The sequence below is a fragment of the Salvelinus sp. IW2-2015 genome, linkage group LG23 (genome assembly GCF_002910315.2).
Source record: "Salvelinus sp. IW2-2015 linkage group LG23, ASM291031v2, whole genome shotgun sequence".
Taxonomy (NCBI): Eukaryota; Metazoa; Chordata; class Actinopteri; order Salmoniformes; family Salmonidae; genus Salvelinus; species Salvelinus sp. IW2-2015.
In genome coordinates, this window is record NC_036863.1 from 11993950 (window position 1) to 12018044 (window position 24095).

At 42.3% G+C, this 24095-nt stretch overlaps 1 protein-coding gene across 1 annotated transcript in view; it reads left to right on the forward strand.

Moving 5' to 3' along the window:
- LOC111950641 (glutamate receptor 4-like) overlaps positions 1 to 24095 on the forward strand; it is a 193668-nt gene that overhangs the window by 162672 nt on the left and 6901 nt on the right. The window contains 5 exon segments of the mRNA XM_023968393.1: positions 3 to 16; positions 2099 to 2472; positions 17057 to 17255; positions 17862 to 18109; positions 22585 to 22699. Coding sequence (XP_023824161.1) covers positions 3 to 16; positions 2099 to 2472; positions 17057 to 17255; positions 17862 to 18109; positions 22585 to 22699 — 950 coding nt within the window.

Genomic DNA, 24095 nt, shown 5'->3' on the forward strand with positions numbered 1-24095 from the left:
GGAGCTGGTGTACGGGGTAAGAGGGACAGGGACTGAGGTGTGTGTGTGTGTGTGTGTGTGTGTGTGTGTGTTGTGTGTGTGTGTGTGTGTGTGTGTGTGTGTGTGTGTGTGTGTGTGTGTGTGTTGTGTGTGTGTGTGTGTGTGTTGTGTGTGGTGTGTGTGTGTGTGTGTGTGTGTGTTGTGTGTGTTGTGTGTGTGTGTTGTTGTGTGTGTGTGTTGACCCACATTTAAAGTTTATTTGATGCTGGGTTTCACTCACACTTTACATTCATTTGTAAATCTGTTTAGTTAAAGGCAGCCAATGAACTGAAGACACATAATCAGTTGTTTTAAACACAAAACACAGATGGCTTGATACCTGTCAGTTAGTCAGTTACCTGGACTACTTCAAATAGCTAGATCTTGACCAAACTAAACCTTGGGATAAGGGATCTTTTGGTGCTTATTAGGGTGGGAAAATTCCAGAAATCGTGGTTGGATTCCCTCTGATTCCTGGATTCTCACAACCGGGATTTATAAATTATTTTTGTGGAAAGTTATTAGAATTGTGCAACCCTAGTGCTTATAGCTAAGAGATACAGGCTATTATAAGGTGATAGTGCTAGGGGCTAGAGCTGGGACCAGTGTAGTGTGTCAAGTGTGATAGAGGTGTAGGGGTTAAAGTGTGCTTTGTGTGTGATGTGTTAAGTTTAAGAGGTGAGAGGGTTAAATGATGCCGGTGCTTAGCTACCTCCTGTCTGTTGCTAAGAGATAACAGGATTCATGTACAGGTGTAGGGGGTGTTTGTACAAGGGGTGAAAAATGAAGGTACTGTACTTTAAAAGTGTGTGTGTGTACGTGTGTGTGAAGGCTTAGAGAGATTGCAGGGCTCTTACAGTGCAGAGGGAAGCTGTGAGCTCAGAGCTTAGCCCGTCAGCACTTTCCTGTCTCTAAGACCTTGCCTGGTGACCATTCACCCTCTGACAGTCCTTTTCAAAGCCTGTGTCACCGTGAAAGGTCTCCCCCCATTTCAGCCCTGTCATGTATTTTAATGGTTCCTCATTGCAAGCCAACCTGTCATCTTAATAATTAATGCTGAGGACGAGGGAATTTGTATCTCTGTTTTTTCTCTCTCTCCCTCCCTCCATGCAACGTGTCGGCTTGTTTTAATATATCAAACTTTGATTATTTTTTTTTGCGGATAAATCCCAAATTCCCCACTGCAGATGTCCAGGCAGGAAAGGTCGGAAGTGTTGCTAAATCACTAACAATAATCTGGTTTGTGGATTTGCCCGCAAAGAAGCAATACGTGTATTCTGTGTCAAATTTTTCCGTCTTGTGTTGTACGTATATTTCTCCAACGGCATTATTTGATTCCCTTCTCCTTCAGATCCGCGGCCTTTCGAATTAAGCCGCTAGGATTAGAGCTACTGCCCGTCTTTTTCTATTCCAAACTGTATCATTGTAAGACGTGTTCAATCAGAAAAAGTGGCAAAATGAAATGACAAAAGGCGGGATGGAGAGAAAATACTGGTGGTTGTTGTTGTTTGTGATTTGTATACTTAGTGATTGTGTCAGATAGGAGGATAGACAGATGTGTGAATGATAGACATGGTCGACTAAGAAGAGAGTTCTCGGGCCGTATCCATCAAGCGACTCAGTATAGTTTTTTTTTTAAATCAGTTTTGCCTTTTAGATGATATTACATGGACAGGAGGGACCTGATCCTAGATCAGTGCTCCTGCTCTGAGATACTTGATACATACAGCCCCTGGCTTTTCTGGCTCTGACATACTGTAGCCGATCTTGTATGTACAGTACATGTATGTCCCTTTGGGAACAATTCATCTTTAGTACAATACATTTGGATAGGGGCTCGCCTCAGGCTCACACTCACTCACTGTAGTGTGTGAAGTTGACAGTGCTGAATAAGGTGGAAAGAGAACAAAAAACAGATACTGTCTACTGTAGTCTACCTTTTTGTCCACTGTTTTGTCCACTGTTGTCTACCGTTTGTCTACAGTTTTATTAGGAGCTTAGATGACTCTCCAGGTCGAAAGGCTAACCACTTCCGCTATTTCCCTTCCTTCTTTCCTTCTCTCCCCCCGCCCACACGCAGAAAGCGGAAATCGCTGTGGCCCCATTGACAATCACGCTGGTCCGTGAGGAGGTGATCGACTTCTCCAAGCCCTTCATGTCGCTGGGCATCTCCATCATGATCAAGAAGCCCCAGAAGTCCAAACCTGGGGTTTTCTCCTTCCTGGACCCGCTGGCCTACGAGATCTGGATGTGCATTGTGTTCGCCTACATCGGCGTAAGCGTGGTGCTCTTCCTGGTCAGCCGTTTCAGCCCGTACGAGTGGCACACCGAGGAGCCCGAAGAGGGTACCGACGGTCCGCCCAGCGACCAGCCCCCCAACGAGTTTGGCATCTTCAACTCCCTCTGGTTCTCCCTGGGTGCCTTCATGCAGCAGGGATGTGACATCTCCCCGAGGTGAGAGATAGATGCATTACTACTAAGACTGCATGATATACTACTGATATACTACAGTAAATTCATTCTACTACAGTACACACATACTACTAGAGTACACACATACTACTAGAGTACACACATACTACTACAGCAATATATTCTGAAATATTATACCTTGGCCAGCTGAGAGATAAATATGTCACTACTACTACTCCATTACAGACATAGTACTACATTACACACACAGTACGTCATTACACACATAGTACTAGACTATATACAAACATCTCTTAGGTTAGAGATATATACACATAAATTAAACACATAGTACTACATTACATCCAAATGTCCCCACAATGTCCCTTTCTTTATTGTGTTGAGTGTTAAAGGCTGGTTGCCATTGATAACAGCTGCCTTGGGATGCTATGGCTCATACAGTATACATGTTTCATTCACTGGCTAACTATGAGTCTCTTCACTGTCTGTTGCAGAACAACCATAGTTACTCCACTCTGTACAATTGAAATTTGCACCATGTTTTTTTTTGTCTCCTTAGTATTCACACCAAAATTGTCGCTTTATGTCGCATAAGTGAAAATAGCTACAGTGGCAAGAAAATGTATGTGAACCGTTTGGAACTACCTGGACTTCTACATACATTGGTCATACAATTTGATCTGATCTTCATCTAAGTCAAAACAATAGACAAACACAGTCTGCTTAAACTAATAACACACAAACAATTATACACACAAACAATTGAACACACCGTGTATACATTAACAGTGCAGGGTGGGAAAAGTATGTGAACCCTTGGTTTTAATAACTGGTTGACCCTACTTTGACAGCAATAACCTCAACCAAACTTTTTCTGTAGTTGGGGAATCACACCTGCACAACGGTCAGGAGGAATTTTGGACCATTCCTCTTTACAAAACTGTTTCAGTTCAGCAATATTCTTGGGATGCCTGGTGTGAATCGTTCTCTTGAGGTCATGCCACAGCATCTCAATCGGGTTGAGGTCAGGAATCTGACTAATCCACTCCAGAAGGCGTGTTTTCTTCTGTTGAAGCCATTCTGTTGTTGATTTACTTCTGTGTTTTGGGTCGTTTTCCTGTTGCATCACTCAACTTATTTTGAGCTTCAATTGGCGGACAGATAGCCTTACATTCTCCTGCAAAATGTCTTGATTAACTTGGGAATTAATTTTACCATCAGTGATAGCAAGCTGTCCAGGCCCTGAGGCAACAAAGCAGCCCCAAACCATGATGCTCCCTCCACCATACTTCACACTTGGGATGGGGTTTTGATGTTGGTGTGCTGTGCCTTTTTTTCTCCACACATAGTGTGTTCCTTCCTTCCAAACAACTCAACTTTAGTTTAATCTGTCCACAGAATATTTTGGAACATCCAGGTGCTCTTTTGCGAACTTCAGTCGTGCAGCAATGTTTTTTTTGCACAGCAGTGGCTTCTTCCATGGTGTCCTCCCATAAACACCATTCTTGTTTAGTGTTTTACGTATCGTAGACTCGTCAACAGAGATGTTAGCATGTTCCAGAGATTTCTTTAAGTCTTTAGCTGACACTCTTCTTAACCTCATTGAGCATTCTGCGCTGTGCTCTTGCAGTTATCTTTGCAGGACTGCCACTCCTACCACTCCTAGGGAGAGTAGCAACAGTGCTGAACTTTCTCCATTTATAGATAATTTGTCTTACCGTGGACTGATGAATATCAAGGCTTTTAGAGATACTTTTGTAACCCTTTCCAGCTTTATGCATGTGACGCACAAAAGCGTAGTGGGTGCGGAGTCAGGCGCAGGAGGCAGAAAGTACTGAGTAGTGTTTTAATAAGGCACAGGGAAAAAATAGTGTGCGCCAAACACACATAGGCGCAACAAACACGAAACCCAAAACCAGGACCTAAATAGTCCAGAGGGAAATCCCAAAACGAAAACACGCTACCAATAACCTACCACACACATACACAGTGGAAAAATTAAGCCCGCACAAAGAGCAGGCGGGCCGACTAGCTTAAATAGCCCAACTAAACGTAAACACGAAACAGGTGTAACTAATAAGACAAAACCAACAGAAAAGGGAAAAGGGATCGGTGGCAGCTAGTAGACCGGTGACGACGACCGCCGAGCACCGCCCGAACAGGAAGAGGAGCCACCTTTGGTAGGAGTCGTGACAATGCAAGTCAACAATTCTTCATCTTGGGTCTTCTGAGATCTCTTTTGTTCGAGGCATGGTTCACATCAGGCAATGCTTCTTGTGAATAGCAAACTCAAATTTTGTGAGTATTTTTTATAGGGCAGGGCAGCTCTAACCAACATCTCTAATCTCGTCTCAATGATTGTACTCTAGGTTAGCTGACTCCTGACTCCAATTAGCTTTTGGAGAAGTCATTAGCCTAGGGGTTTACATACTTTTTCCAACCTACACTGTGAATGTTTAAATTATGTATTCAATATAGACAAGAAAAATACATGAATTTGTGTGTTATTAGTTTAAGACCAGATCTAATTTTAGGACCAATTTATGCAGAAATCCAGATAATTCCAAAGGGTTCACATACTTTTTCTGGCCACTGTAAATAGCATTGGCCTGTAGTTTGTAATAAGAATGTCTCGTCTCGGCTTATAGTTTCTAGTTCAGCCACGTTCTAGCCCAGCTTTGGTGTGTACGTGTGTGTGTTTGTGTGTTTGTGCGTGCATTGTGATCTGTCTGTTTAGAAGGAAATTGGACTGCTGTCCCATTGTCTCTGATGTGTCTGGTGTGTGTTTCATACACTGTAGTTCTGTGTTCAACAGGCATGAGAGGTCAAAGGGTATATCATCCATTACTTACTATTACCGACCTCTCGTCCGATCATGAACCACCAAAAGATATTCAGTAACCAGTCAGTGCTGGGTGTCATTGCTTCCGGCTCAAGCTTCATATCTGTGACACACCTTTCTGCCCACTCACAGAGCATCTGCCTGCTGTTCTGTAGTCGTGATGAAGATCTTTAGGATTTGTGTAGTTATATTCATAGCAATTTCATGACAGACCTGAGTCAAATTTCCTAGATAATATCCTGTGTCAAATACTTAAACGTATTTGAGGTGTGCTTGGTCTAGTTTGGAGTTTGCACTTTTGGGACTATATTTGCTCTGTGATACAGAGAAAACTAAATCAAGCACAGTTGAATATTTAAAAGGACTTGAGGTATGTATTTGACATACGTCAAATAGGTCCCAAGTCAGCTTTATGATCCTTAGAGTTATTTTAAAGGTAGACTCAGCGATATGAAGTTAGCATTACAATAGCAGTTATGGTGACTTCCGCAAAACACACAAAGACAGCTGAAAGCAAAAGGTTGATCTCCCCTGCATTATCTTTGGTTCATACTGCTGCTCGTGGTCACGTCATATCGCTGAGTTTAAGTTTAAGCTATTGTAGTCTTTAATGGTTGTATAGATATCTTCAGTTCCTCTAAGATTTAAGATTAAGAATGGAGTAAGATGGAGAGGAGGGACCAAACCCAGCCTGTATTTTTCAGCCCTCCTACACAGGACCAGAGCAGAGGCATACACAAGATGGAGAACACTAAGGTACATTAGACAAGAGCACCGTCGAAATGATAGCGCCCGTTACGTAGCATCCTATAACGTCCTATAGCACCTCTATCTTGAGGGAGCTATAGTGGGCCTATGATTTTGACTTAAGTCCACTTCATTTTAAGTCGTCCACTTAAGTTAACTTATTTCCCATGAGAAGGGATCCTCATCCACAACATACTGTATATAATTCTGGAAACGTTCCCAAGATTATCAGGTTTTCCAGAAATCCCAGTTTGGGATTCTCGCAATCAAGAGGGAATACGCAGGACAAGTAATAATCCAAATGGGAATCCTCCATCTGCGATTTCTGGAAAACCTGGGAATTTTGGAAATCTTTCTGGAATTTTATTACTGCTACAGTTTAGTTGTTTAGTCAGTGTTTACTATTGAAACTCTACATTCCGTCTACATGTTGTCCTTATGTCTCTCCACAGTGTGGTCAGACTACTGTGCCTGTCTGTCTGTCTGTCTGTCCAACACCTATCACAGATAAAGTTGCAGTAATCCCACGGGCCCTGTCCCAATCTGTCACCAAAAGTTCACTACGGAGAGGGTCGACTGAAGTTTACCCTGACAAGGGGACATGCAAATCCCCTCCACCGAGGGATTGGTGGACTTTGGGAGTGTGGAGAAAATGAGGGAATGCCAAGAGCACAGTTTTAGTGAAGGGTTTAGGACTATGGCACACCACGCATCTGTAGTGCTAAGGAAAGGAAGCCTGCGTACGTGCGAGGCATATACAATGCCTTCAGAAAATATTCACACCACTTGACTTTTTCCATATTTTGTTGTGTTACAGCCTGCATTTCAAGTGGATTAAATGTATATTTTGTGTCACTGGCCAACACACAATGTCAAAGTGGATTTATGTTTTCAACATTTTTACAAATTAATTAAAAATGAAAATCTGAAATGTCTGGAGTCAATAGGTATTCAACCCCTTTGTTATGGCAAGCCTAAATAATTTCAGCAGTTAAAATGTGCTTAACAGACATTGCATATCCCTTTGAGCATGGTGAAGGGATTCTACCAAGCTAACACACGGAATTGTTTTTAGATGTTCATACAATGGATCATTTAGCTATTTGATTTAGAATTTTAGTACCCCTTTAGGTATAAAAATATATACAGTGGGGAGAACAAGTATTTGATACACTGCCGATTTTGCAGGTTTTCCTACTTACAAAGCATGTAGAGGTCTGTAATTTTTATCATAGATACACTTCAACTGTGAGAGACTGAATCTAAAACAAAAATCCAGAAAATCACATTGTATGATTTTTAAGTAATTCATTTGCATTGGGAAACACCATGAGGCCAATGGTGACTTTAAAACAGATACAGAGTTTAATGGCTGTGATAGGAGAAAACTGAGGATAGATCAACAACATTATAGTTACTCCACAATAATAACCTAAATGACAGTGAAAAGAAGGAAACCTATACAGAATTTTTTTTCTCCAAAACATGCATCCTGTTTGCAACAAGGCACTAAAATAAAACTGCAAAAAATGTGGCAAAGAAATTAACTTTATGTCCTGAATACAAAGATTTATGTTTAGGAAGAATCCAACACAACACATCACTGAGTACCACTCTTCATATTTTTGAAGCATGGTGGTGGCTGCATCATGTTATGCATATGCTTGTCATCGGCAAGGACTAGGGAGTTTGTTAGGATTTTTTTTAAACGTAATAGAGCTAAGCACAGGAAAAATCCTAGAGGAAAACCTGGTTCAGTCTGCTTTCCAACAAACACTGGGAAACAAATGTACCTTTCTGCAGGACAATAACCTAAAACACAAGGCCAAATATACACTGGAGGTACAGTTTTGACTTAAATCAGCTTGAAAGTCTATGGAAAAATTTGAAAATTGCTGTCTAGCAATGATCAACAAACAACTTGACAGTACTTGAAGAATTTTCAAAATGAATAATGTCCAAATATTGTACAATCCAGGTGTGCAAAGCTCTTAAAGACTTACCCAGAAAAACTCACAGCTGTAATCGCTGCAAAAGGTGATTCTAACATATTCAATTCAAGCTGACTCAGAGGTGTTAATACTTATGTAAATTATATATTTCGGTATTTCATTTTCAATACATTTGCACAAATTTATTACAACTTGTTTTCACTTTGTCATTATGGGGTATTGTGTGTAGATGGGTGAGACAAAAAATAAAAGTAATCAATTTTGAATTCAAGCTGTAACACAACAAAATGTGGAATAAGTCAAGAGGTATGAATACTTTCTGATGCACTGTACAGGAAGCCATCTCACATTGATGACATACAAATGTAGGATTTTAATTTGATAACACTTTTGTTGCTGATCATTTTCTTGTACCGCAGGAAATCCAGATGAGCTTTGTGATGTGCATAAATCCACTGAACACCCACACCAACACACAGTTGCAGTGCATTCGGAAAATATTCACAACTTTGACTTTTTCCACATTTTGTTTTACGTTACAGCCTTATTCTAGAATATTTTTTTTCTCTCAATCTACACACAATACCCCATGATGACAAAGTAAAAACAGATTTCTTTGACATTTTTGCAAATGTATTAAAAATTAAAAACGGAAATATCACATTTGCATAAGTAATATCACATTTGCATAAGTAATATCACATTTGCATAAGTACTTTGTTGAAGCACCTTTAGCAGTGATTACAGCCTCAAGTCTTCTTGGGTATGATGCTACAATCTTGGCACACCTGTATTTGGGGAGTTTCTCTCATTCTTCTCTGCAGATCCTCTCAAGCGCTGTCAGGTTGGATGGGGAGCGTCGCTGCACAGCTATTTTCAGGTCTCTCCAGAGATGTTCGATCGGGTTCTCGTCCGGGTTCTGGCTGGGCCACTCAATGACATGTCCTGAAGCCACTCCTGTGTTGTCTTGGCTGTGTGCTTAGGGTCGTTGTCCTGTTGGAAGGTGAACCTTTGCCCCAGTTTGAGGTCATGAGCGTTCTGGAGCAGGTTTTTCTATTTAATAATGATGGAGGCCACTGTGTTCTTGGGGACCTTCAATGCTGAGGACATTATTTGGTACCCTTCCCCAGATCAGCGCCTCAACACAATCCTGTCTCGGAGCTCTAAGGACAATTCCTTCTACCTCATGGGTTGGTTTTTGCTATAGACAGGTGTGTGCCTTTCCAAATCATGTCCAATCAATTGAGTTTACCACAGGTGGACTACAATCTAGTTGTAGAAACATTTCAAGGATGATCAATGGAAACAGGATGCACCTGAGCTCAATGTCAAGTCTCACATCGAAGGGTTTGAATGTTTATGTAAATAAGATATTTCTGTTTCTATTTTAAATACATTTGCAAACATTTCAATTTTTTTTTTTTCGCTTTGTCATTGTAGGGTATAGATTGATGAGGAAAAATGTATTTAATCAATTTTAGAATAAGGCTGTAACGTAACAAAGTGTGGAAAAAGTCAAGGGGTCTGACTACTTTCCGAGTGTATTGCACTTTTCATGTTGCCTAATTTTGGCCAGCTAATAGCCTAACCACTGATCAAGCAACATGGACTAAATGATCAAATCCTCTTGCTGCAGGATTATTTTGCTGTGACAATATATGTCAAATTAAGATCCTACATATGTACACAGTCCAATGGGAGATGAAGACCCAGTGGTGAGATGATTGACAGGTCTAAAGGTTATCCGCTACTGATGTTCCATCCTTTACTTTAATGAAGGTTGATCCTGATCCTCAGATACCCACACTGAGAGAGAGAAAGAGAGAGAGAGAGGGAAAGACATACAAACACACGTTTCCCCAAGGCACCCCATAATAATTAATGCAGTAATTAATATCCCTGTGTGCTTGTCTCTGGCGGTAACACCAGATCTCCATGGCAACGGGAGGGAGAGAGGGGAGTGTGTGTGATTGAAGTGGTGACATGGGAGCACCCTAATTGAGAACAAATCCCAGTTTAGTGTAACAAATGGCAGCCTATTCCCTGTATAGTTCTGTATAGTGTATACTGTATAGTTCTGTATAGTGTATACTGTATAGTTCTGTATCGTTCTGTATAGTGTATACTGTATAGTTCTGTATAGTGTATACTGTATAGTTCTGTATAGTGTATACTGTATAGTTCTGTATAGTGTATACTGGTATAGTTTCTGTATAGTGTATACTGTATAGTTCTGTATAGTTCTGTATAGTGTATACTGTATAGTTCTGTATCGTTTTGTATAGTGTATAGTGAGTCATATGGTCCCTGGTCCAAAGTAGTGCCCTATATAGGGGATAGGATGCCATTTGCCACGCACAACACTGTTTTTGACTCAGGATACTAGACAGATACTACTACATCATTTAGACTATCATAATAATATTCAGACATCTGTTTGGATGCCATTAAAGCACCCAAACATTCTGGCGTAGCTAGTATGTTGCCATGTCAACTTATAACTAGATATAAAAAATGATGTAATTTTTATTTTGTTGGGGGGGGGTGTTGCAAGTGTGGTACCTTCTGTAACAAATATGCTTGTAAGTTTTGGCAGCTTTTTTCGTCCCAAAAATGTTCAGCCAGGTACTTTAAGTCATTATATTTTACAACAACCTGACTCAACCTTGACCCGTGTTGGTTAACACGCTATCAGATCATCCCCAGAAAAATCCAACTCACAATTTAAACTGGGTGTGATTGGTCTAGTCTATGCTCACCCGTTGGCCTAATTGGATGGGGTGCAATTGGTTTGGCCTGGTTTGGTTTTTATATGCTGCCTTACTCTAGTCTGGTCTAATTGAGCAGGTGCGATAGGTTTGGCCTGTTTGGTCAGTGCTGATTGCTTCGGTCTGCCCCACCATTTATATGAATATCATTTTGGCTTGAGAGAGTGTGAGAGAGTGTGAATTTGTACAGGCTCATGTAGGGTCAAATAGATTTCCAGGTGTTTTCATTCTTCATCAGGGTAGCAATGGAGAGATGGAGGGAGGGAGGGAAGTAGGGAGAGGAGGAGAGAGGGAGAGGGGGATAGCATGAATAACTAAAGCACTATTGGCTCGCCTGGGGGCGTATCATGCTGGGAACGGACAACACCTCGTCATTTATTTAGGCTTTTCTCAAGGTCAACCTCATGTGGCTCTCCTCTCTTTCTCTCTTTTTCTCTCTCTCTCACTCTCTCTTTCTAGAGAGAGAGAGAGAATCTATATATATATATATATATATATATATTATAATATTATATATATTATATACAGTGGGAGAACAAGTATTTGATACACTGCCGATTTTGCAGGTTTTACTACTTACAAAGCATTGTAGAGGTCTGTAATTTCTATATGGGTACACTTCAACTGTGAGAGACGGAATCTAAAACAAAAATCCAGAAAATCACATTGTATGATTTTTAAGTAATTAATTTGCATTTTATTGCATGACATAAGTATTTGATACATCAGAAAAGCAGATCTTAATATTTGGTACAGAAACCTTTGTTTGCAATTACAGAGCATCACGTTTCCTGTAGTTCTTGACCAGGTTTGCACACACTGCAGCAGGGATTTTGGCCACTCCTCCATACAGATCTTCTCCAGATCTTCAGGTTTCGGGGCTGTCGCTGGGCAATACGGACTTTCAGCTCCCTCCAAAGATTTTCTATTGGGTTCAGGTCTGGAGACTGGCTAGGCCACTCCAGGACCTTGAGATGCTTCTTACGGCGCCACTCCTTAGTTGCCCTGGCTGTGTGTTTCGGGTCGTTGTCATGCTGGAAGCCCAGCCACGACCCATCTTCAATGCTCTTACTGAGGGGAGGTTGTTGGCCAAGATCTCGCGATACATGGCCTCCATCTCCTCTCAATACGGTGCAGTCATCCTGTACCCTTTGCAGAAAAGCATCCCAAAGAATGATGTTTCCCTCCATGCTTCACGGTTGGGATGGTGTTCTTGGGTTGTACTCATCCTTCTTCTTCCTCCAAACACGGCGAGTGGAGTTTAGACAAAAGCTCTATTTTTGTCTCATCAGACCACATGACTTCTCCCATTCCTCCTCTGGATCATCAGATGGTCATTGGCAAACTTCAGACGGGCCTGGACATGCGTGGCTTGAGCAGGTGGACCTTGCGTGCGCTGCAGGATTTTAATCCATGACGGTGTAGTGTGTTACTAATGGTTTTCTTTGAGACTGTGGTCCCAGCTCTCTCCAGGTCATTGACCAGGTCCTGCGTGTAGTTCTGGGCTGATAACTCACTTCCTCATGATCATTGATGCCCCAGAGGTGAGATCTTGCATGGAGCCCCGACGAGGGTGATTGACCGTCATCTTGAACTTCTTCCATTTTCTAATAATTGCGCCAACAGTTGTTGCTTCTCACCAAGCTGCTTGCCTATTGTCTGTAGCCCATCCAGCCTGTTGCATGTCTACAATTGTATCCCTGATGTCTTATACAGCTCTCTGGTCTTGGCCTTGTGGAGAGGTTGGAGTCTGTTTGATTGAGTGTGTGGACAGGTGTCTTTTATCAGGTAACGAGTTCAAACAGGTGCAGTTAATACAGGTAATGAGTGGAGAACAGGAGGGCTTCTTAAAGAAAAACTAACAGGTCTGTGAGAGCCGGAATTCTTACTGGTTGTAGGTGATCAAATACTTATGTCATGCATAAAAATGCAAATTAATTACTTAAAAATCATACAATGTGATTTTCTGGATTTTTGTTTTAGATTCCGTCTCTCACAGTTGAAGTGTACCTATGATAAAAATTACAGACCTCTACATGCTTTGTAAGTAGGAAAACCTGCAAAATCGGCAGTGTATCAAATACTTGTTCTCCCACTGTATATATCTTCCCTCTCTCTCTAATATACACTTTATACAGTATATCTCTGCTATTATGTAATATTGTACATCAGATGCTGTGATCCTGATTACCTGTCCACAAACACACAACTCATGCAGACATCAAATAATGAAAGTATGGTGTATGGTGAGTCACACACACATCTCTCTGTGGCTAACACCGGAGATGTCCCATCATCTCATTCACTTGGCTGAGAGAGACGTTGCAGTGACAGTTTTGTAGGAATTCAAGTGTGTGTGTGTCTATAGTGTGTGTGTGTCTAATAGTGTGTGTGTGTGTGTGTGTGTGTGTGTGTGGTGTGTGTGTGTTGTGTGTGTGTGTGTGTGTGTGTGTGTGTGTGTGTGTGTGTGTGTGGTGTGTGTGTGTGTGTGTGTTGTGTGTGTGTGTGGTGTGTGTGTGTCTAATAGTGTGTGTGTTTTGAAGAGTAAGTTCGTATGGTCAGTGGGGGGCTGGGGCATTTTGACCCAAAACTAGAACCTCTATACCTCCATACAGTATGTGTGTTTCAGCAACAGGCTTGTGTGTGTGTGTGTGTGTGTACAGTATGTGTGGGTGTCACCACTTCAATATGTAGGCTGCGCTGGGTCTCTGGTGTAGCATGATGGACACGTCTGGGCTCCAGGCTCCACAGGCTCCACTGCTAATCGTTTGTCTGTGTGAGGCTGAACCAACCTGATTACAGTGAGGCAGGCCGCTCGGACTGGCCAAAGCAGCAGCAGCCAGCAGCAGCTAGTCTATCTCTGCTTCGCTGAGTGACTTAATACACTGGGATACATTGGACAAGTCCCCACTCGAGTCACCACTCCAAAGGCAGTCAGGGCTGCATCTGAAATGGTATCCAATTCCATAGTGCAATACTTTTGATCAGGGCCCGCAGACACTCACGCATGCATGCACACACACAATCGCACACACAATCACGTTCCCCATTGACGTTCCCAGTCCCGTCTCCCCCTGTAACACGGCTGTCTCGCTCCCGTCACCCATGTAACATGCTAAACCCAGGGTCAGACTGTACCATTACCCATCCCATAGGGGCAACCGTATGGCAGCGATGATCCCTCCCCAGATAACAACCCCCCCCCCCCTTCCCCCAAATGGCCATGGCCCATCAGGGTATGCCAATCTGTCAACATGGATGAAAGTCACTAGAGTCACCTCGGATCAACACAGACTGGAAAGAGGGAGCCCCCTGGCTAACTGTCTGTCCTTAGTCACAGCTGCTGGCCTCTCGATGCCAACGAGAGCAAACCATACGAGAGGGAGGAAGAGGAGAGAGAGGGAGAGAAAAAGAAAAGGAGGATGAGAGACATAGAGAGAGAAAGAGAAAGAGAGAGAGAGAGGTAATCTGTACTCAAATCCAGAGTTAAAAGAGGGTATAGTAATCTATTCTACAGCATAGCCTTCTGTGTGTGTGTGTGTGTGTGTGTGTGTGTGTGTGTGTGTGTGTGTGTGTGTGTGTTGTGTGTGTGTGTGTGTGTGTGTGTGTGTGTGTGTGAGAGAGAGAGAGAGAGTGGAAGAGAGAGATTGTAACATGAGACATTGGGACATGTGGCATGTTCTAGGGACAAGACTAGAGGGGACACAGTTTGCGATAAGGGGAACGGGTAGGTGATGTGGAATATTTTCGGAAAGTCCCTTCTTACACCCTTTTCACATTACTGAGCAGAGCTGTACTGCACTGGCCTGGGTGCACATCTACCATAGTCACTGTATGCTGGAAAGAAAGGGCCATGAGAAAAATAAAATTAAAAAAATGAAATAACCATGCCAGTTCAGCAGAGTACGGTTTGGGTCAGTTTGGGTCTGCACGGTAATGTGAATCATGAAAAGGCTTGTTTCAGGTTGGCATCGACTTGTGAAATGGTGTGAAAATGCTGAGTTTGACAAAACAACAGGAACTGAAGGGGTTTTCATAAAGCTTCTCTCTATGTTTGGTTTGTACCGAGGGTGGAGAGAGAACATTGTTTGTTAACTCCAATGCACCATTATGTTTGACTCTCCTCACAACCTTCCCCCCGCTCGCTTGAGAGTCGGCTTATCTGTCTCCCTTGAGCCAACAAACAAGACAAAAACAGAGCTGAACGGAGGGAGCGCTGTGTGACGTCGTTGGTCGCTCTCCAAAGCACTGCCAGCTCTTTTCATCTCACCAATAAACATTGAAAGAAAGAAAGAAAGAAAGAGATCGACACAGAAGCGCATTGGGTTTTAATGAGCCACTTTGCCTTCAGGTGGATCTGAATATGGGCTGGATTGTGTTGTGCAGTGTGAAGTCAGTGTGCTCTTAGAGCTCCCCCCTGAGGTAGGTTGGCAGAATAGCAGTCTGTTCCCAAGTTACCTATTGGCACATTGGATAAGTTATTATTGTTATTTATTTATTTTTTTTGGGGGTGGATTTATTTGTTGAGAAAGGACAGTGAAGGGGAGACGGGAAAAGTAGGTGAGATTGCGAGTCAGAAGGGCAGTAGACCGGATTTGAACCCATTCCGAATTTCAGATGCATTCAGGCCACTCGACTTTTTCCACCGTTTGTTACGTTACAGCCTGATTCTAAAATCGATTAAAAAAAAATTCCCTCATAAATCTACACACAATACCCTATAATGAAAAAAACAAAGAGTTTTTTAAATTATTATTTGAAGAAATATCACATTGACATAAGTATTCAGACCCTTTACTCAGTACTTTGTTGAAGCACCTTTGGCAGCAATTACAGCCTTGAGTCTTCTAGGGTATGCTTGACAAGCTTGACACACCTGTATTTGGGGAGTTTCTCTGATTCTTCTCTGCAGATCCTTTCAAGCTCTGTCAGGTTGGATGGGGAGTGTGCTCTGGTGCAGGTACTTAGCTCCGTTCGTCTTTCCCTCAATCCGTTCATCTTACCCTCAATCCTGACTAGTCTCCCATTCCTTGCAGCTGATAAACATCCCCACAGCTGGCCTTCTAGGCAGAGCTGCAAAGAAAAAGACGTATCTCAGACTGGCCAATAAAAATAAAAGTTTAAGATGGGCAAAAGAACACAGACACTGGACAGAGGAACTCTGCCTAGAAGGCCAGCATCCCGGAGTTGCCTCTTCATTGTTGACGTTGAGACTGGTGTTTTGCGGGTACTTTTTAAGGAAGCTGCCAGTTGTGGACTTGTGAGGCGTCTGTTTCTCAAACTAGACATTCTAATGTACTTGTCCTCTTGCTCAGTTGTGCACCGGGGCCTCCCACTCCTCTTTCTATTCTGGTTAGAGCCAGTTTACGCTGTTCTGTGAAGGGAGTAGTACACAGTGTTGTATGAGATCTTCAGTTTCTTGGCAATTTCTCACATGGAATAGCTTTCATTTCTCAGAACAAGAATAGACTGATGAGTTTCAGAAGAAAGGTCTTTGTTTCTAGCCATTTTGAGCCTTAATCAAACCCACAAATGCTGATGCTCCAGATACTCAACTAGTCTAAAGAAGGTCAGTTTTATTGCTTCTTTAATCAGACAACAGTTTTCAGCTGTGCTAACATAATTGCAAAATTGTTTTCTAATGATCAATTAGCCTTTTAAAATGATCAACTTGGATTAGCTAACACAACGTGCCTTTGGAACACAGGAGTGATGATATTCCATTTCAAATCAGCTGTTTCCAGCTACAATAGTCATTTACAACATTAACAATGTCTACACTGTATTTCTGATCAATTTTATGTTATTTTAATGGACAAAAAAAGTGCTTTTATTTCAAAAACAAAGAAATGTCTAAGTGACCCCAACCTTTTGAATGGTAGTGCATATCTTTAATCAATTTTAGAATAAGGCTGTAATGTAACAACATGTGGAAAAAAGGAAGGGGTCTGAATACTTTCTGAATGCACTGTATATGTGTGTCAGGGTTATCAGCTCTAACCGCTAGACCACCCATGTCACCGATAAGTCTGTCTGTAATTCACTCTCAGTTCTTAATACAGTTTGTGGATTTGTGTTGATTCATAATAATTAGTGTTATTGATGGACTCTTCTATCTATCACACCCCCTACTCTCCTCTTCTCTTTTCCTCGCCATGCTCACTCTTTTCTTACTCCTCCTCCTTCTCATTCTCACTTCCACACTTCCCTTATTCCTCTCCTTCCTCTCCTCCTTCCTTCCCCTGTCCTCTCCCTCCTCCCCTCTCCTTCTTCCTCTTCCTCTCTCTCTCCCCCAGGTCTCTGTCGGGGCGTATTGTGGGTGGTGTGTGGTGGTTCTTCACACTCATCATCATCTCCTCCTACACGGCCAACCTGGCTGCCTTCCTCACAGTAGAGAGGATGGTGTCGCCTATAGAGAGTGCTGAGGACCTGGCTAAACAGACAGACATCGCCTACGGTACCCTAGACTCCGGCTCCACTAAAGAGTTCTTCAGGGTGAGTATAGTACTGGACTAGACACCAGCTGTGCCTGTTTTATCATATTATAGCCTTGTCCTACAGATGTAAGATCTTAATTTGAGCCAGTTACCTACAGCAACAGGAAATGTGAATTATTATGTGGATTATAATTAATGGACATTTAAAAAAAGGGAAAATCAAAGTGGAAATTAAAAACTTCAGAAGCCTTTTTAAACCTCAAGTACACTACAAGTTTTACATTTCCAGTTCTCCTGGAACAGGGTGATCAAATTAAGATCCTACATCTGTATTTCATAGGCTTTTTGTGTATGTAGGAATATGAAGTTATAGGGTGAGTAGTATTGAACAGATCAGCTCACACACACACACACGACACCATGTGTTGTACACAATACTGATCAGTTCACTTAAGCATACTCATTCACCGGGGGAGGAGTGTGTGTTTTTACAGTAACTGTTTCCAGTCAATATGCACTCCACCAGTAAATCTCTACAGTACACTAACTAACCCCCCATGTCCTCCTCTCTATTTGGCTATGCTCGCTCTATGCTCTCTCTCCACCCTCCTCCACCTCTACTCTTCCTCCACCCCTCCTCCGATCTGACCCAAACCAACCACAGAGGTCAAAGATCGCGGTCTACGAGAAGATGTGGGGCTACATGAAGTCAGCCGAACCGACTGTGTTTACCAAGAACACACAGGAGGGGGTTGTACGTGTGCGGAAGAGCAAAGGGAAGTACGCTTTCCTATTGGAGTCAACCATGAACGAGTACACGGAACAGCGGAAACCCTGCGACACCATGAAGGTCGGCGGCAACCTGGACTCCAAAGGATACGGAGTGGCCACCCCCAAGGGTTCACTGTTAAGGTGGGTGGAGTAGTATAACAATATGTCCAAGCTGTGCGTGTTGTTATGTTATTCCACCTTCCCTGGCGTGCTGCCTGAACATGTATAATAACGCTCATGTAACGCTCATGTAACGCTCATGTAACACTTATTTGGGTTGGATTTTTTTTTCATGCATAGTGATCATGAAGGTTAAGGTAGTGGCTTTTACATTTGTGTTTCATGTGCATGCGGTCATGGCAACAGTTGTTTTTGTTGCAGCTCTACTTCTTCGTTGTCAGGTGATGTTTGTGCTGCTTTGTGTTGGTGTGCCAGTGGGAGTTGAAACAGTATGTTGAAAGGCCCTAGATAAGTCCAAATATTACTCTAATATATTACTATGACCAATGTTGCAAAAGTCTGGCAACTTTCTCCAAATTCCTGGATTTCCTGCCAAATTCCCTTCTGAATTCGGGAATATCCCGAACTGGGATTTCTGGAAAACCTGGAGAATTTTGGGAAGGTTAATGGAATGTTGCGACCATAACTGCACTAATTAGGGAAAAGAGTGCTATTTGGGATGTAGACATAGTGAATGTCATATGAGATGGTGGGATATACAGTTGAAGTCAGAAGTTTACATACACCTTAGCCAAATACATTTCAACTCAGTTTTTCACAATTCCTGATATTTAATCCTAGTAAAAATGTCCTGTTTTAGGTCAGTTAGGATCACCACTTTATTTTAAGAACGTGAAATGTCAGCATAATAGGAGAGAGAATGATTTATTTCAGCTTTTATTTCTTTCATCACATTCTCAGTGGGTCAAATGTTTACATACACTCAATTAGTATTTGGTAGCATTGCCTTTAAATTGTTTAACTTGGGTCAAATATTTTGGGTAGCCTTCCACAAGCTTCCCACAGTAAGTTGGGTGAATCTTGGCCCATTCCTCCTGACAGAGCTGGTGTAACTGAGTCAGGTTTGTAGGCCTCCTTGCTCGCACACGCGTTTTCAGTTCTGCCCACAAATTTTCTATGGGATTGAGGTCAGGGCTTTGTGATGGCCACTCCAATACCTTGACTTTGTTGTCCTTAAGCCATTTTGCCACAACTTGGAAGTATGCTTGGGGTCATTGTCCATTTGGAAGACCCATTTGCGACCAAGCTTTAACTTCCTGACTGATGTCTTGAGATGTTGCTTCAATATATCCACATAATTTTCCTGCCTCATGATGCCATCTATTTTGTGAAGTGCACCAGGCCCTCCTGCAGCAAAGCACCCCAACAACATGATGCTGCCACCCCCGTGCTTCACGGTTGGGATGGTGTTCTTCGGGCTTGCAAGCTTCCCCCTTTTTCCTCCAAACATAACAATGGTCATTATGGCCAAACAGTTCTATTTTTGTTTCATCAGAACAGAGGACATTTCTCCATAAAGTACAATCTCTGTCCCCATGTGCAGTTGCAAACCGTAGTCTGCCTTTTTTATGCCGGTTTTGGAGCAGTGGCTTCTTCCTTGCTGAGCGGCCTTTCAGGTTATGTCGATATAGAACTTGTTTTACTGTGGATATAGATACTTTTGTACCTGTTTCCTCCAGCATCTTCACAAGGTCTTTTGCTGTTGTTCTGGGATTGATTTGCACTTTTCGCACCAAAGTACGTTCATCGCTAGGAGACAGAACGCGTCTCCTTCCTGAGCGGTATGACGGCTGCGTGGTCCCATGGTGTTTATACTTGCATACTATTGTTTGTACAGATTAACGTGGTACCTTCAGGCGTTTGGAAATTGCTCCCAAGGATGAACCAGACTTGTGGAGGTCTACAATTTATTTTCTGAGGTTTTGGCTGATTTCTTCTGATTTTCCCATAATGTCAAGCAAAGAGGCACTGAGTTTGAAGGTAGGCCTTGAAATACATCCACAGGTACACCTCCAATTGACTCAAATGATGTCAATTAGCCTATCAGAAGTTTCTAAAGCCATGACGACATTTTCTGGAATTTTCCAAGCTGTTAAAGGCACAGTCAACTTAGTGTATGTAAACTTTGACCGACTGGATTTGTGATACAGTGAATTATATGTGAATTAATCTGTCTGTAAACAATTGTTGGAAAATTACTTGTGTCATGCACAAAGTAGATGTCCTAACCGACTTGCCAAAACTATAGTTTGTTAACAAGAAATTTGTGGAGAAGTTAAAAAGCGAGTTTTAATGACTCCAACCTAAGTGTATGTAAACTTCCGACTTCAACTGTAAGTCATGTGAATGTCATATGAGATAGTGGGATATAATTGATGTGAATGCGAGCCATGTCAATGATCAGTCCTGTCTGACTTGGCTAGACTAGAGCTGCTTTATACACAGTGGAATTTACAGACTTCCCTAAAAAAACTAAAACATCCCAGTCACCACAGGGAGTTAGTTTCACTTCGCCAAACTCTAGTGTGTGTGTGTGTGTGTGTGTTCCTGTGTGTAATGGGCACAATTTTAAGAATCCATTGCCGAAGGACTGATAAAAGTTAACTTGCATTTTCACAGTTTTTGTAGAATGAGTGAGATAATGTTATTTTTGGGAGGGAAAAGACACTGCAAATGATAAGAGCAAACAAGCACCCCTTAGCAAGTTATCTCAGCCTATACTATAATGCTCAGACTATCTATTAGTGAAAACTACTTCTGGTTTACCATATATCCCTTAATAAATAGAAAATGGAACAAATAGCCATGATCACATGTAAACTGTAGAGAGGACTACCTCAGTGCAGTATGTAAACTAACTATAGATCTATGTGGTTGACCACCTGACCCTAGATAGGACCTACAGAGCATTCTGTCTCTCTCAATCAATCAATCAATGATGTTTATTTTATAAAGCCCTTTTTACATCAGCAGTTGCTACGAAGTGCTTATAAACACACTAGCAACGGTCGTCAAAATTGGTAAAATGTCAAAAACACAGTTCTGATAAATGTAACAGTTGCATAATGGAGTAGGATACTCCATACTTGTTGACTGAACTACAGCACTGGCAAGTGTTTGAGCGGTCATAACAGACGTTTGCGCAATTGTACAATCAACAGGAAAATGTGTTTTGCACAAGCAAGAGTTGGAATGTGCATTGCTTTTCTTTTTAAATAATTTGATCCAGCAACAATTAAGTGAATTAACACCCCACAAAAACAAGAAAATAATTGCTGGAAAGTGGGGAATCCTGAGGTGGGCTGGACATGCGCATTGCTAGACACACAGACGCATGCACGCACACACACTATTTCCACAATCCAACACCAATCCTTACCTGTCTGTAAATTCCACTGACTGTGCTTCTATAGAATGGAACAACATGAGTTTGCAATGCAAACAACAACTGGTGCAGGGTTTACCCACTGTTTTCTGCAAGAGGAGTCACTGGCAGATCATGGTAGTTCCCGATGGAGTCCATTTTTTTTTCAGCATTATTATCGGTTGCTTTCCCCTGCTCAGATGTGGCATGCATCAACCAATGGTTGCGTGCCACATCCTCGACTGTGTCATCAACTGACAAATTGCTATAACATATGATGTGGTTAGCTGATACGTAAAATACCTATCCAGGCATTGTAAGATCTGGCATGCGTCAGTAACGCATGGTTAGAGGAACGTGCCCATCATCTTCTGTCAGTCACTTCTCCTGGTCACCATGGAAACCCACCAATCAGCATGCAAAGCAGCTATAATGTCAGACAAGGCTGCAATTTCCCTCGGCATTAACCTTAAAGTGGCTCTAAAAGGGTTAGATGTTTAATTATATTTTTCTTCTTCTCTTCTCATCAGCTTTTACTGAAATAGTTATTTTACTAATGTTGCTATCAGTTACATTTCTGTCTCTCTCATTTATGGTGTGTACTTGATATTACTGCAAAGTAGAGCTGAAAGGCACTGAATGCACGTGGACAAATCTCTCTTGATGCAAGTTTTACTCCTCTGAATCAAAATATACAGTATATATAACATGACGTTACTACACAATCCTTTCCCTATGGGCCCTGGTCAATATATGCACCATTTTGGACACACAATATGTGTAATGGAGTCTAACTATCAATCAGGTTGTGTGAAGAAAGACAAAATACATTCTGGTCAGGGGCCACATGGATAAAACCAAGGGAAAAATTGACATACTGTAATTTAGTTTCCTTGGCTCAAACTGAAGTGAACCAAGTCCCAACTTGAGGATTGTCCGTTCTGTGTATAAGGGTCCAATCTGTGGGGCAAATACAAATTTCCACTCAAGTCAAAATATAACTTCTCCCATTGACATCACTGCATGACTAAGTGAAAATGTATGACTTAAGTGGAAGTTAGGCTTTGCCCCGTGTGTATGGAGGGAGGGTTTATTGTTACAGATAGAACATTAACACACCCCTATTTCCACCCTTGTGCCCCCTTTACAATCCCACCCTTCCCCCTCCTATCCCCAATTGGATGCTATTGACTCACCTTCACTCACCCAAATATGTTTTATCATTTTCAAGAAGCGCAGTTAACCTGGCAGTGTTAAAACTGAATGAACAAGGCCTGTTGGACAAATTGAAAAACAAGTGGTGGTACGACAAGGGAGAGTGTGGCAGCGGCGGAGGTGGCGAGAAGGTTAGCCACCCGTGTGTCAGCCCCATGCCGATTGGGTAAAACTGTTGCTGTGGTAACGGGGGCATCTGCCGGGGCGACACCCATCCTGTGACCCGCAGTGGCGTTGTGACGCACCACAGTGGCACATATTATAGAGTGGAAAGTGATTACTGTCAAACCACAAATATGCGCTATTGGTAGATGTTATTGTTCACCTATTCATAATCTAAAGCTTAAGTGAAACGTTTTTGAAGACACCTTGAAGTCACAGTCACCGCCCTATTGTGTACTCCCACTAAACACTACATTGTGCATGTCATACATGCCAAAACAGGAAGTTGTCCTTTGATAACTTTCGTGCTCACTTGAAAAAGAGATGTACATCTCATTGTGACTTTCCTAGTTAATTAACGGATAAATGCATTTTAAATACATGTTTTTTTTGGTAATTGTTGACCTGGTACAAAATCCAGCCAATAGTTGAGGCTTCACAGTAATGGCCTTCGATTGGTTGTTGTGAGATAGGCCCCAGCAGTATGTGCCCGTTCCAGAAAGCGATGAAGCGGGGGCTCCATGTATATGTCTGTAGCGCTCAGCCCCTCAGGCGCCCCCTCCTCGACCACGAGCATAGAGACATGTAAACCAATGGGGCTCCTGTCTCCGTCACTTCCAGATGTTAAGTGCTCTGTATGGGCTCTTTCGGTTTCTGACTGAATAACATAAAATAACATGTCCTATGATGTTATTTATGTTATTTCCCCCTCCCCCCTGACCCTTCCCCGACCCCTCGACCTCACACGTGCGGTTTTGAAGAACGCCGGTAAACCTAGCCGTGTTGAAACTGAGTGAATCAGGCGTCTTAGACAAGCTGAAAAACAAATGGTGGTACGATAAGGGCGAGTGTGGACCCACGGCCTCAGGAAGTAAGGTCAGTCTCCTGCAAGTCCTGGGACCACACCTCCTCACTGACTGTTCTGATGTCCCACTGATGAACCCCACCCATCGCAGACAGACAGATAGAAAGACAGGTAGAAATGCAGACAGGTAGGCAGACAGGTAGGCAGGCAGATAGGGAGGCAGGCAGACAGGCAGGCTTACTGACACACACACACAAAAATAGGACAGAGAGACTTAAAGCGTAGCCTGAGGGATACAACACATCACACAAGAAGGCATGCTCACAATTCAGTGGTAAGCAGCACATCAATGTACTGTACTCTACCATTCAAAATGTTGGGGTCACTTAGAAATGTCATTTTTGATCAGAAATACAGTGTAGACATTGTTAATGTTGTAAATTACTATTGTAGCTGGAAACGGCTGATTTCTTTATGGAATATCTACATAGGCGTACAGAGGCCCATTATCAGCAACCATTACTCCTGTGTTCCAATGGAATGTTGTGTTAGCTAATCCA